The sequence below is a fragment of the Lithobates pipiens genome, unplaced genomic scaffold (assembly GCF_037356315.1).
Source record: "Lithobates pipiens isolate NorthernLeopardFrog02 unplaced genomic scaffold, aLitPip1_a1.2 Scaffold_19, whole genome shotgun sequence".
Classification (NCBI taxonomy): Eukaryota; Metazoa; Chordata; class Amphibia; order Anura; family Ranidae; genus Lithobates; species Lithobates pipiens.
The window spans coordinates 536,794,799-536,808,920 of NW_027507764.1; the positions used below are offsets into that span (position 1 = coordinate 536,794,799).

Sequence of the window (14,122 nt, forward strand, 5' to 3'; positions counted from 1 at the left end):
AAAAATATTACAATTCTGTCTACGTTTTTGCATCAGTGAGTTTAAACGATGAATCGGGGTCATAACTGGATTACCTTTGTACTGTGACTTGAAGCGGAGTTCCAACTATGAAAATTTTTTTTCTTATGATGAATATCTTCATATTTATAAAGTTGTTCCTAGCACTCACATGTCTGTTTAATCGGAGCTCGATTGCCGATTTAATTGTGTATGTGGACTTGGATCAGCAGTTCTCTGACTTTCCTGATATTTTATGCAGATTGTGATAAAGAAGAGAGAACCAGCCAATTACATCATCCCAGATGTTAGCCTGGGCTACTCCAGCAGACTGGCAGCCACCCAGGATATTTCCTTCATTCATCAATCTGTAAGTATTTTGTCTTCCCTTGATGTTTCATCCCAGCCATTGATATAGCTGATCTCCTTTTATAACCTGTGAAGTATGTTCATTGACCAGCTTTGGTGACATTTTAGATAAAGACCAACTCCGTTCAAATCTTTTGTTCCAGTTGTGGGTTTGACTCTCTGGGAATTGAGTATTGCCAACTCTTCACTGTTCCACCCCACAGCCCTGACCATTTGAAAAGTAACTGATGCCACACTACCAATCCTCAAATAGTTTCTAACACGCCAATACATTCATTTCAACAATTTATTGTGATCGTTTAAAAGAGAAGTATGGGAATTGTGTTTTTGTTTTGCATAATTTTACTTCCCTATGTGGATGCAACAGCTGTCCCCCGCCGGCTCAAACACCACTGACTGCTCGGTTCTCAGATTTCCCTGAGCAGAGAGCTGGTGACTGTCAGCCCCCCCTCTCCCACCTCACTCACTGGAGCGCTGAGCTGTGGAGGGGGCAGGAGTGCCCGGCTCAGGCTCTCAGCGGCTTGCTGAGCCGGATGCTGTTCCAGGGTTGTGGGCGGATCTTCATGGTCACGATCTTGCCGGAGCCTGGCTCGGCTCTGTGATGTCAGGTGACAGCGGGCTTCACCTGTCTGCTAATAACGAGTGACAGGAGTGCAGGACGATGTGTGATCCACTCCCATATAGCCAAATGAGCTTTGGCTGTACTTCTCCTTTAATGTCACAGCTCTAGCAACAAATCGCCTGTAACATTAATCCTTTTGAGTCATGGACTCCACTAGACCTCTGAAGTTATGATGTGGTGTCTGGCACCAAACCATCAGTAGCAGATCCTTTAAGAATATAACATTAAAGACCTGAATGCCAATAAATGGCGCTCAACGCACAACGCTTAACGTGTTGCTAAGCCCACGATGGTAAAATCGGTGTTTATGTAGTAAAGCATGCTTGTTATACTCACTGTGGAACCTAAGGGGTTAATCCCCTGCATTGCGTAAAACGGCTGTTTGATCCTGTGTTCTCTGATCCTCCCCTTCTTTTACTGTCCCCAATACATCTGCTGATAGTACAGAGCCTTGGGGGGCACTTGTTTGGTGTGCATAGCTAGAGTTATTTTTTTTTTGTTTTTGTTTTTTTGCTTGTTTTGTTTTTTGGGATGGTGCATGTGATCAGTACTGGGCCAATCAGCATTGCCCAAACAGAGGGTCAGGAGTCATTCAGCCAGCCAGTGAGTCAGAGGAACTCCTCCTACGAGGTTTAACCAGTGCTCAGCTGAACACTGATAGAAGTCACACAACTTCTATATAATGCTGATGAGAAAAGGTATTTAGTAGGTTATATTTACTAAAATAATTGCATTTCCATGTTCTGTGTACTGTGGGAGACCGGATATAGTGAATGCAGGCTCCTGGGTTTAGTAACACTTTAACACTTTCAAATGCTTCTTCTATGGGCAGTAAGACCCACAGGAGTAAAGCGTAAATATCGTATTTATCAGCGTATAACATGCACTTTTGTTCCCCTGAAAATGGGAAGAAAATTGAGGGTGCCCATTAAACGCTGACAGCGTACCTTGGGGGGGAGAGGAGGGGGACAAGTGCCTTCGGAAATCACCGAGCCGTCATCCCCTCTCCGCTCGGCTCGCACGGCACACACACACAGTCCCGCCTCTGCCACCGGCATTGGACCAGTGTTCTGTCTATCATAGGAGCTGGTCCAATGCTGATGGCTGAGGCGGACTGTGTGTGTGACTGCCGACTGAGAGCTGAGGAAACCGATGACGGGTCAGTGATTTTCATATGAGAGATGGTGAGCTGCATTGATGGGGGAGATGGGCACAGAACAGGCTGCACTGAAGCTGCAGATGGGCACAGATAAGGCTGCATTGATTCTCACTGAAAATTATTTTGCTTCAAAGTGGTTTATTTAGAAAAAAACATTTTTCCCTGAAAATTCCTTCTTAATTTTGGGTGTGTTATACGCCGATAAATGCAGTATGTATATTCCTCTGCCCAAAATGAAAAGGGGACACCATATCAAAAACTCAAAACAAATAAAATACAAAGTAAATATCAAAGCGTGATTGAGCGGGCAGCCCCCCCACACTGGGGCGGTGAGGGCGTCGGTGGTAAAGCACTCGGGCTTTCACACTGGAGTGACAAGAGAGGTGCTTTGCAGGCGCTATTTTTAGTGCTAAAATGTCTGCAAAGCTCCTCAGTGTAAAAGTAGCCTTAAAAACTGACACACAAGGCACCCTGTTATTAACAATGGAGGAGGTGTCCACCAGTGCAAAAACAAGAGGGGGGAGGGAAAGAGCGCTACTGCTGTAGTCTAGTATATCAATGTAAGCCTTTATTGAAACGGTGTAAAATGATCCTACTCACAAAGGTGAGTACAATGGGAGCAATAAAAAGACGGGCTGCTGTTGATGCTCTATCCCAAGCCGCACAAAGGATGCAGTCCATTGAGTGTCCCGACATCCTTGTACTAAATAAGTCCATCATAAAGATGGCCACACCGGAGGATCCAAGTCACAACAGGATGCATTTCAAGGAAATATTCCTTTTTTTTTTTTTTTAGCTGGTTAGTGGTCTTTACGCTAAGCCATGACTGAATCCTTTGCGTGGCTTGCATAGCGCACCGAACAGCAGTGCAGTCTTCTCCTTTTTTGTATTGCTCCTGATGCACCCGTTTTGGGAGTAGGATTGTTTTACACCTTTTTAATAAAGGCTTTCATTGATATACTACACTAGAGCAGTTGCGCTGTCTTTCCCTACCCTTTCTTTTGCAGATGCTTTAGGTCCTGTTGAAAGGTGGGACCTCCATGGATCAGATTTATTTTTCCAGAACACCCTACAGATGCTCAATTGAATTAAGATCTGGAAAATTTGGAGGCCAAGTCAACACCTCAAACTCGTGTTCCTCAAACCGTTCTTAAATTCGTCAGACCAGGCCACCTTCTTCCATTGCTTCGTGGTCCAGTCCTGATTTTCATGTACTGCTGTAGGCACTTTTGGCTGTTGACACGAGTCAGCATGGGCACCCTGATCAGTCTGCGGCTGTGCAGCTCCACGAGTAACAAACTGATGCACCGTGTGTTCTGACGCCTTTCTCACGGTACCAGCATTAACTTTCTCATCAATTTTAAGCTACAGTAGCTCCTCTTCTATTGGATTGGACTACATGGGCCAGTCTTTGCTCCCCACATGCATCATCAGTGAGCCCTGGCAGACCATGATCATGGAGCTGGTTTGTCAGTTTTCTCCCTTGGACCTCTATTGGTAGATCCTGATCCTGCAGACCTGGAACATCCCACAAGAACTGCAGTTTTGGAGTTGCTTGGCCCCAGTCATCCAGCCGTTACAATTTGATGTGGACTTGGTGCTTTGCCTGCATGGATGAAATCTGGGTTCACTTTAAATTGTAATTGAAATTCTGCATTTTAATTTGAGAACCATTTGGATATCTTTCAAGAGGAATGCTAGGCAAACTTGCTAAAAATTTTTTACCCGCTATTGTGCTGTATGCAGCCATTTTAAACAATAGGCAAATGATTTTCTGGCCACTCTATTCCGGATATTCGATCTGCTTCCTCCACCCTGCAAAATCTACAGCGACGTGTAAACTAAGGGCTGAAAGCGCTTGTGCAGCAAAAGTGGCTCCACTTTAGTCCGACCTCCTCGACTCTCCCTCGGCCTTCTTACCTCCCTGCAAATCTCACGAGACCCCCCAAAAAACGGACTCCGATTAATGATGATTCTATCCCAAAGGTCACCAGAAGTACAGCAGCCAACGTTCTTCACCTAGGTGTAACCAGGAGGTAATATGGGGAAAAAAATATTTACTGGCAGCAAAATGTAGTTTAAGACCAGCATAGTGGAGGTGGGGGAGAGAATTTATACTAAGGAAACTTCATACAATGATGCTTTAAGTATTCCTTGTAGTGCAATATTCTTTTTCTGAGGACATCAAGGTGCATTTATGGTTTTGGCCAGTAGATGGCGATCTGACTACAATTCAGAGAAATTCTTATCCATTTGCTAGTTTTCAGCAAAGTCCCATTATCACTTAGTTTTTTATTATTCATGATGCATTCTTAATGTTTTTATAAATGGTATTTACTTATGAGATATGGATTAATTGTGTGTGTTTTTTTTTTTTTTTATTTTTTTTTATTTATTTTTTTTTATTATTGTACTTTGTTTTTTTTGTTTTTTTTTTACGGCTATTTATCTGTATTCTATTTTTTTTTCTCTTCAGTTGGTTGCGATTTGTTTATATTAGTGTTTATGTAACCCAGCCTGGATACCTGGCTACATTTTGTAGCCCAGAAACAAGTGGCTAAATATTATATGGCATTGCTACTTTGTTAAAAACGGTATTCTATGTACTAAAAGACACCGCAGAGATTTTAATCTCTGACGACTGGGTTATGGCACCACCTTCAGGAGTCGGACACTAGGTACAAAACCAGAAATGAAGCTTAGGGGCGGCCCCTAACGGTGACCAAACTTACAACCACTAGAGGCCAGGAGGGTCCAGGTGTAAGGACCTACGTTTGGGAATCTTAATTCCTGGACAAGCAGGAAGACTCCTTATGTTCACCAGAAGAGGCCTACTGATTACCTGGATGTCCTTGTTGGCACATGGGGATCCCCCTCTTCCATGTGATATGTAATGGCAGCTGCTAAGGGTGTCCCCAACTTAATCATATTCCCCAGTGGCCTCCTGTGGGTGTACACGTCATACAGTCAGTCTATCCAGTAATTTGGATTGCAGCTTTGGGACATACTGGAGCAGACTGTGGCTGTTATGTATACTCGGGGCTATACTCTACTCTGCCGTCACTTCCTCCTGTGCTTTTTGCCGCAATCAAATGTGAAGAAGACCTGGGGAGGGACTCTGCTTAACTGTGGGCCACTTGACTCCCTTGTAGATCTCTCTCTCTGCAACATGGCAAGCTGAGAGGTGGGGGGGGGGGGGGGGTGTTTAGGATCCCTGCAGCTATCTGGGATTACTGGGGAGTCTGGACTGTCCCCCTTCCTTGAAGCTTCCTTGTTTTATCAGGGGCAATGAGTCTGAGGGGGCCTGCCCTCCTCATGGTTGTGGTACGTTCCATTCAGCGGTTTATCTGCATGGCAGTTACAGGTATTGCTTAGCCTCTGTATAGCCGCAATTGTGTTGCCTTGCAACCATGATAATGTTCACTGCCTGCTAGGTGGATGTGCAGCCACTGGAACGGTGGTCACTTTATAGCTCATAAATGCTGGCCATGGCCTAAATTATGTAAGTGCCTGAAGTCCCCCTATGGGTTGTGGTTTCTTCCCTCATGCAGACTTTTGAGCCAAGTAGCATGCCTAGAAGACTGCTTTTTGGTTCTTATTGTGCATTTCGTTCTACTACAGAACTGGCAGATTAGCTTGTGGTTTTCACTTGTGCTATCCCCTAAAATGGCTCCTTTAACCTGCCTGTACTCATCATTTTTTTAATTTATTTTTTGATTGGTGGTAATTCTATCTTCCCTAACAAAATGAAGCATGTGTTCACCTTAGGAGGCGTATCTAATATGTAGGTTGCCCCTGCTGGATTCACAGCAGGGTCTTTTTGGAGTTGGAGCTCCCCTTTTAGACCATGTTCTTCAGGGGAAGTCCTGTCGTCCAACATATTTTGATTGTGAAATCTGCCTGTTAGGCTTACTTGACTGGGTTAATGCCCTTAAGTGATGCAGTAGCTGTGCTGACTGCTCTCTAGTCCTGGAGCATGTGGGTTTCATTAATGTAGCATGGTTGGTTGGTTAGGGATCTCCATCTCTCTCTATCCCCACGAGGGCCATTTTTGGTGCAGTCGAGAAAAACCTTGGGCTGCAGTGCTGGTTTGCAGAACCTTTTCCTGTTGGAATAGCCCCTGAGGGACAGCGTCTCTTTAGAGCTAACCTGGACACCTGCTAATGGGTGTTGCTGGAGGTAAGCAAACGTATTTTACCCCAGCGTAAAAAAAACTAGTGCTTTATATGAAAAACTCATCCCTGGTCCAAAGGTGAGTAGAACTCTTGGTTACATACCTCAACCTCCTATGCTTAACCTAAGTCTGGCCCTCAATCTGCCTGCTTGCATTTTTGCTTTCAAGTTCAACTTCAGCAGGGCCATTTCCAGCATGGGGTATGCTTTTTTGGCCTTGTGGATCTTTTGGGGGCTTGCTTGAGGATGGCAGTTCTCTGGGCTAAATGCTGGAATCCCACTCTCTGCCTCATTCTTGGTTGGACTTCAGACCTACCTCCTGTCTTTGCACAAATAGCAGACCTGCATAGTACTGCTGTGGGCCTTCTGGAACTAGAGGCTTTGGTTTCAGTTTGTGCAATGGAACCCTTCAGGAATTTGACCCCAACCTGTTCTCAGCTCTCACATATAGGGCCTTCCAATCCATTTTGGACCTCAAGGCTTTGTTTCCTGGTGCTGCAGCTGTGAGTTTTTTACTTTTTCAATACCTGGGCATATGGGACACCCCCAAAGAGCTTAACCGGTAATTTATGCTCTCATAATAGTTTTGTTGTGCAGAAGCCAAGTGCTTTCCTGCTTCTGACTTATATGAACTTCTCATTATTCTCAATGAACAGGCCCAGTGTATACACTCTCTGCCCATAATATATAAAGCCAACCATACATGGATGGAAATTTCGGATGATTCAGCCAGTTTGACTGTAAGCAATTTTAAGGAAAGAAAATTGCCTAATGTATGGCCTTACGACTTCGTACAAAATGGAAACAATGTTCAGCACTGAAAGGCCAGATTAATAGACTATTTAATTTGATCCAAAAAGGAATTGAGCTTATAATATTACCCCATGTTCATATATGGATTGTAGCCTTGTTTTCCATGTCATGTGAGTTAATATCGTTTCTGTGTATTTCCAGGCGGAATTGGGAGACTTGGAGACGTGGCAAGAAAACACCAATGCTTGGGAGGAGGAAGATGCCACTTGGCAGGCTGAAGAGGTTTTAAGGTAACAGCCACTTTACCACTGGTTGAATACATTTTCCCATGCCTTGCTAACATTGCTGCAGAGAACTAGGGGTTTATTTTCAAAAACTATAGAGTGCAAAATCTGCTGCAGATGTGCATGGTAGCCAATCAGTTTCTAGCTTCAGCTTGTTCAATTAAAGTGGCACTAAAGGTTTGTGTATTTAAAAAAAAAAAAAAAAAAAAACTATCATATCATACTTGTCTCCACTGTGCAGCTCGTTTTAGAAACAGAGTGGCCCCGAACCTGCTTTTCTGGGGTCTCTCGGTGGCTCTCTCGGCTCTTCTCCACATCAGATAACCCCCTAGAAGAAGAGCTCTCCTGGGGGTGGTTACCTTGCGGGCGCGCTCCAGCATTCGGTGCCCATAGACGCCAAATGCAGAATTTGACAGCAGTGAGAGCCAATGGCTGCGCTGCTATCAATCTATCCAACCAAGAGCCGAGAACCCCGGGCAGAGAGAGAGAGCGCACATCCCTGTGGGACTAGTTTGAGGGTTCAGGTAAGTAAAACGGGGGGAGGGGGGGGACACTGACGGGTGTTTTTTCACCTTAATGCATAGGATGCATTAAGGTGAAAAAACATAAGGGTTTACCCCTTTAAGCTTTGACAAAAAAAAACTGAAATCAAACTGTGCATGTTCCTACTTCTCAGACCTTGCTGTCAAACTGACAAAATAGTGATCGAATGATAGTGTCTTGTTGACTGATGATACATTTTTGATACATTTTTAATATGGATATCTTGGCTTTAATGATCTCTGGGCAGGAAAAAGGTAAATAAAGGTCTTTAACCTCCTCGCGCCCGCCCTATAGCCGAATTACGGCCGTAGAGCAGGCGCGTTCGTTTGGGCGGTCGTCCCTGGACGGCCTGATGTTTACTTCCGCAATGCGCGCCGCCGCGGGCGCGCATCGCGGAAGTTCTGTGTTCGCCGTGTCCCCCGGGGACAGGCAAACACAGATCGCTGTAAACGGCCAATCACAGCGGCCGTTTACAGCGTGATCGGCGTGTCCAATGGGAGATGATCTCATATGTAAACATATGAGATCATCTCGCAGCGCCGCTCTCCTTCCTCGCACAGACAGTGCGAGAGGGGAGAGATGAACGGCTGCAGCGGCAGCCGTTCTGATTCCGGAAAAAAAAAAAAAAAAAAAAATGAAATAAAAAGTGCCATCCGCCCCCAGCAGTGCCATCCGCCCCCAGCAGTGCCATCCGCCCCCAGCAGTGCTATCTGCCCCAGTGCCATCCACCCCAGTGCTACCTGCCCCCAGTGCCATCCACCCCAGTGCTACCTGCCCCCAGTGCCATCCACCCCAGTGCTACCTGCCCCTAGTGCCATCCACCCCAGTGCTACCTGCCCCCAGTGCCATCCACCCCAGTGCCATCCACCCCAGTGCTACCTGCCCCCAGTGCCATCCACCCCAGTGCTACCTGCCCCCAGTGCCATCCACCCCAGTGCCACCTGCCGTCAGTGCCACCTGCCCCCAGTGCCACCTGCCCCCAGTGCCACCTGCCGTCAGTGCCACCTGCCGTCAGTGCCACCTGCCGTCAGTGCCACGTGTCATCAGTGCCACATAGTGCCATCTGTCATCAGTGCCACGTATCAGTGCCATTTGTCATCAGTGCCACCTGTCAGTGTCACGTGCCATCTGTTGTCAGTGTCACGTGTCATCAATGCCACTTATCAGTGCCATCTGTCATCAGTGTCACGCGTCATCGGTGGCATGTATTAGTGCCATCTGTCATCGGTGGCACATATTAGTGCCACGTATTAGTGCCATCTGTCATCGGTGCCACGTTTCAGTGCCACGTGTCATCAGTGCCACGTATTAGTGCCACGTGTCATCAGTGCCACGTATAAGTGCCACGCGTCATCAGTGCCACATATTAGTGCCATCTGTCATCAGTGCCACATATTAGTGCCATCTGTCATCAGTGCCACCTGTCATCATTGCCACGTATCAGTGCCATCTGTCATCAGTGTCACGTGTCATTGTCCTGGTGCTTCAAAAGTGTAATAAATAGTCAACAAGTTAGATGTGTAACTTATGTTCCTAGAACACATGATGGCGCTACCTGCATGTTGGGCCTCTCTATGTGGCCAGGCTGTGAAAAAGTCCCACACATATGGTATTGTAATACTCAGGAGGAGTAGCAGAATTTTTTGGGGGGTGTCATTTGTGGTATACACATGCCATGTGAGAGAAATAACCTATTACAATGACAATTTTGTGGAGAAAAAAAAAAAAAAATGAAAAATCTTAATTTTGCAAAGAATTGTGGGAAAAAAATGACAACATCAAAAAGCTCACTATACCTCTTACTAAATACCTTGGAATGTCTACTTTCCAAAAAGGGGTCATTTGGGGGGTATTTGTACTTTCCTGACTTGTTCGGGTCACAAGAAGCGAGATAGGTCACCAGTACATCAGATGTGATCAATTTTGTGCGATTCGCACCACAGCTTGTAGACTCTCTAACTTTCACAAAGACCAAATAATATCCACTAATTTGGGTTATTTTTACCAAAGACATGTAGCAGTATAAATTGTGACCAAAATTTATGAAGAAAAATTAATAATTTGCATAATTCTGTCACAGAAACAAAGAAATATGCGTTTTTTTTCAAAATTTTCGGTCTTTTTTCATTTATAGCGCAAAAAATAAAAACCCCAGAGGTGATCAAATACCACCAAAAGAAAGCTCTATTTGTGGGAAAAAAAGGACAAAAAATTCATTTGGGTACAGTGTTGCATGACTGAGTAATTGTCATTCAAAGTGTGAGAGCACCGAAAGCTGAAAATTGGTCTGGGCAGGAAGGTGTTTAAGTGCCCTGTAAGCAAGTGGTTAAAGAATTGAAATTGCCTTTGTTGACAATGAATGAGCTTGGCTGGGAATGGTATACAAGCATAATGGTGAACATACAAAAATTGCCAATAGTACACACACACACACACACACACACCGCTGGAAGTATTACACAGATGTAATAGAAACCTGTACTGAGAGAAATAGACTATCGTTGATGTGTTCTGGAAATACTAGTTGCCCTGACTGTGATGCTGATCTAAAGTTTCCTAGAGCACTGACCTGGAACATCAATGATGCAGGTCAGGAAAGTGATGTAGTGTCTTCTTTTGCCTTCTTGTTCTTGGTTAGTGACCCAGAAAGTATGGAAACTTGTTGATTCAGCATGATACCCAGATGTTATGTTATAGTGATCCTCCAGGACAGCCTACAACCTCTGTTATCGAATCCTAGCAATAAAAAAATAACAAGAGTATGGGGCGCTTTTACGATCATACGATTCTATTTTCACAAGTATGAGGATACAGATATAACCTGCTTGGCTGGGGGGATATCCAGTGTGGTGATCCACAACATTCCTGTTTGTATACATCTCCTTTCAAGATTTTCGTTTTCACCTAGTGCACAGAATTAATTAAATGTAGGGTGAATTGTGCATCTATGGCTCTGGCGTTTTTTTTAGGAGGTATGTAGTTCAATTGAGGAAACTTAAGTATAAAACCAGCTGAGGGAGCAGGGGACAGTAAAATATATAAGTGGAGATAGATAGAATATATATATATATATATATATATATATATATATATATTCTAATTTATATTTTTCTCCACTTAAGGATCAGGCCTCTTTCAGATTTGGTGTTTACATGTTTAACCACTTGCCGACCAGCGCACGCCGATGTACGTCGACAGAATGGCACGGGCAGGCAAATGGGTGTACATGTACGTCCCTTTAAATTTGCCGCCCTGCCATCGGGAGCACGCCGCCGGCGGCGCGCTCCCGCGCTGGTCGGGACCCCCGTGAGTCCGGTCGCGGGACCCGCGGACTTGATCACCGCGGGCATCCCCGCAATCGTCTCACGGAGCGGCCGAATGGAGAAGTGCCGTTGTAAACAACATTTCTCCATTCTGCCTAGCAACTAGTGACGCTGATCTCTGCTCCATGTGATTGGAGCAGAGATCAGTGTTCACTAAATGACAGCCCAACCCCCCCACAGTTAGTAACACGCCCCTAGGAACACTTAACCCCTACACTGCCACCCACTGGTTAACCCCTTCACTGCCAGTGTCATTTACACAGGAATCCCTGCATTTATATAGCAGTGATTACTGTATAAATGACAATGGTCCCAAAAATGTGTCAAAAATGTCCGATGGGTCCCCCACAATGTCGCAGTCACAATAAAAATCGCTGATCGCCGCCATTACTAGTAAAAAAAATAATAAAAAATTATTAATAAAAATGCTATAAAACTAAAGCTATAACTTTTGCGCAAACCAATCAATCGCTTATTGCGATTTTTTTTTTTTTTTTTTTTTTTTTTTTTTTTTTACCAAAAATATGTAGAAGAATACGTATCGGCCTAAACTGAGGGAAAAAAAATTTTTTTATATATTTTTGGGGGATATTTTATTATAACAAAAAGTAAAAAATGCGTTTTTTTTCAAAATTGTCGCTCTATTTTTGTTTATAGCGCAAAAAATAAAAACCGCAGGGGTGATCAAATACCACCAAAAGAAAGCTCTATTTGTGGGGAAAAAAAAGGACGTCAATTTTGTTTGGGAGCCACGTCGCACGACCGCGCAATTGTCAGTTAAAGTGACGCAGTGCCGAATCGAAAAAAGTGGTCTGGTCTTTGACCAGCAAATTGGTCCGGTCTGAAAGTGGTTAAAACTGTTTGTTTTTTTGTTTTTTTTGCTAGAAAATTACTTAGAACCCCAAACATTATATTTTGTTTTTTTCTAACATCCTAGAGAAAAAATGGCGGTCATTGCAATACTTTTTTTTTTTTTTTACACCTTATTTGCACAGCAGTCTTACAAGCACACCTTTTTTGGAAAAAAAAAATCACTTTTTTGAATAAAAAAATAAGACAACAGTAAAATTATGATTTTTTTTTTTTTTATATTGTGAAAGATAATGTTACGCCGAGTAAATTGATACCCAACATGTTACTTCAAAATTGTGCCTGCTCATGGAATGGCATCAAACTTTTACCCTCAAAAATCTCCATAAGCGACATTTAAAAAATTCTACAGGTTGCATGTTTTGAGTTACAGAGGAGGTCTTGGGCTAGAATTATTGCTCTCGCTCTACCGACCACGGCAATACCTCACATGTGTGGTCTGACCTCCGTTTTCATATGGGGGCGCTACTCACGTATGCGTTCCCTTCTGTGAGCGAGCTCGTCGGGACGGGGCGTTTTACAAAACTTTTTTTCTTCTTCTTTATTTTACTTGATTTTATTTATTTTTACACTTTTAAAAATAAATAAATGGATCACTTTTATTCCTATTACAAGGAATGTAAACATCCCTTATAATAGAAAAAAGCATGACAGGTCCTCTTCAATATGAGATCTGGGGTCAAAAAGTCCTCACATCTCATATTTGAACTTAAATGCAAAAAAAAAAAAAAGTAATTTAAAAAAGGTAAAAATTTTTTCTCAAGAGTTATGGGAGGAAGTGACGTTTTGACGTCGCTTCCGCCCTCCTATGGTATAGAGACGAGTGGGGGCCATCTTGTGGTGAACCCGCTACGGAGACCACAGTTATCGCACACAGGACCGCCTCCTGTAAAGAGGGATACCTCGGTTGTGGCGGCAGCTGCTGCCTTTACCGAGATATCCCTCTTCAAAGTACCGACGTATATGTACATGAGGCGGTCCTTAAGTAGTTAAATATATATAATATAATATAGCATACACCCAACATACAAGTACCTGAATTTCTGTCTCTTATTATCCCCTTCTGCTGGGAATGTAAAAGTGAGGGAGAACACTAGAAGCCAATCAGGTTCTGCTGCAAATACATGTGCTGACACAAAGCAAAGATGCCTTTTTGTATGTTGCGCCTTTTGGTGTTCAATCAACAGGCTGTGGCCGGGAAAGTGACACCATGGTAATAACTCTTAGCAGAAAAAGTGGTGTTGCCTACCCATGAGCTGTGTAAATCGCTGGGGTAGATGGACAGAATTACATCTTCTGGCATGCAAGACATATGTATTTCATCTGTATATTTACCTATCAATGTGATCTGAAGTTTTGTTGATGTTTTGAATAGGCAGCAGAAACTTGCAGAGCGGGAAAAGAGGAGCGCAGAGCAGCAACGGAAGAAAATGGAGAAGGAGGCTCAACGGCACCTGAAGAAAGATCAAAGCAAAATCGGTGTGAAATTATCATAACACCCGGCTAGAGATTGAATGGTAGGGCGTGATGCCGGTACAGACATTTCTACACGTTTTCACCTCGAGCCTGGATGATGAAAACATTGTGACGATCCGGTGGCTGGGATGTGTGGGGACAGGAACCCCGTCTACCTTTTTAAGACTTTTGACTCTGCAGTAGATCACAATTGCCTCCTCAGACTCTGCATGAGACTTTTAAAATTTAAAGAACACAGTGGTGTAAATAATTCCTTGGTGGAAAATCTACTGCTCCCTAATGCTATGTGCAAATATGTAATTACTAAATAAAGAATTTTAAATAAATGTAATTGATTGTGGGGGTTTTTTTTTCTTGTCGGGGATGGTCCATCCAAAATGGATATTTTAAGTTGCAAGAGGGAATTTTGTTATGATACATGAGGACTTTCCATCATCTTGGATCTGTCACTTGTATCCTAGAATTCTCCAAAAGTTGACATAAGGCCACAATGTAGCAACTGTAGTGGGTGAGTGAAGCAAGGGGCACAGTGCAGAGGTCTGGCATCTAGAGT

General features: G+C 43.8%; 1 protein-coding gene across 1 annotated transcript in view; it reads left to right on the forward strand.

The window, feature by feature from the left end:
* The window catches only part of EBAG9 (estrogen receptor binding site associated antigen 9), a 42,787-nt gene extending 28,887 nt beyond the window's left edge, over nucleotides 1-13,900 (forward strand). The window contains exons 6-8 of the mRNA XM_077493226.1: nucleotides 260-367; nucleotides 7,275-7,363; nucleotides 13,469-13,900. Of these exons, the coding sequence (XP_077349352.1) occupies nucleotides 260-367; nucleotides 7,275-7,363; nucleotides 13,469-13,589 (318 nt within the window). The 3' untranslated portion in view covers nucleotides 13,590-13,900. The remainder of the gene's footprint in view (nucleotides 1-259; nucleotides 368-7,274; nucleotides 7,364-13,468) is intronic.
* The last annotated feature ends 222 nt before the right edge of the window (nucleotides 13,901-14,122 follow it).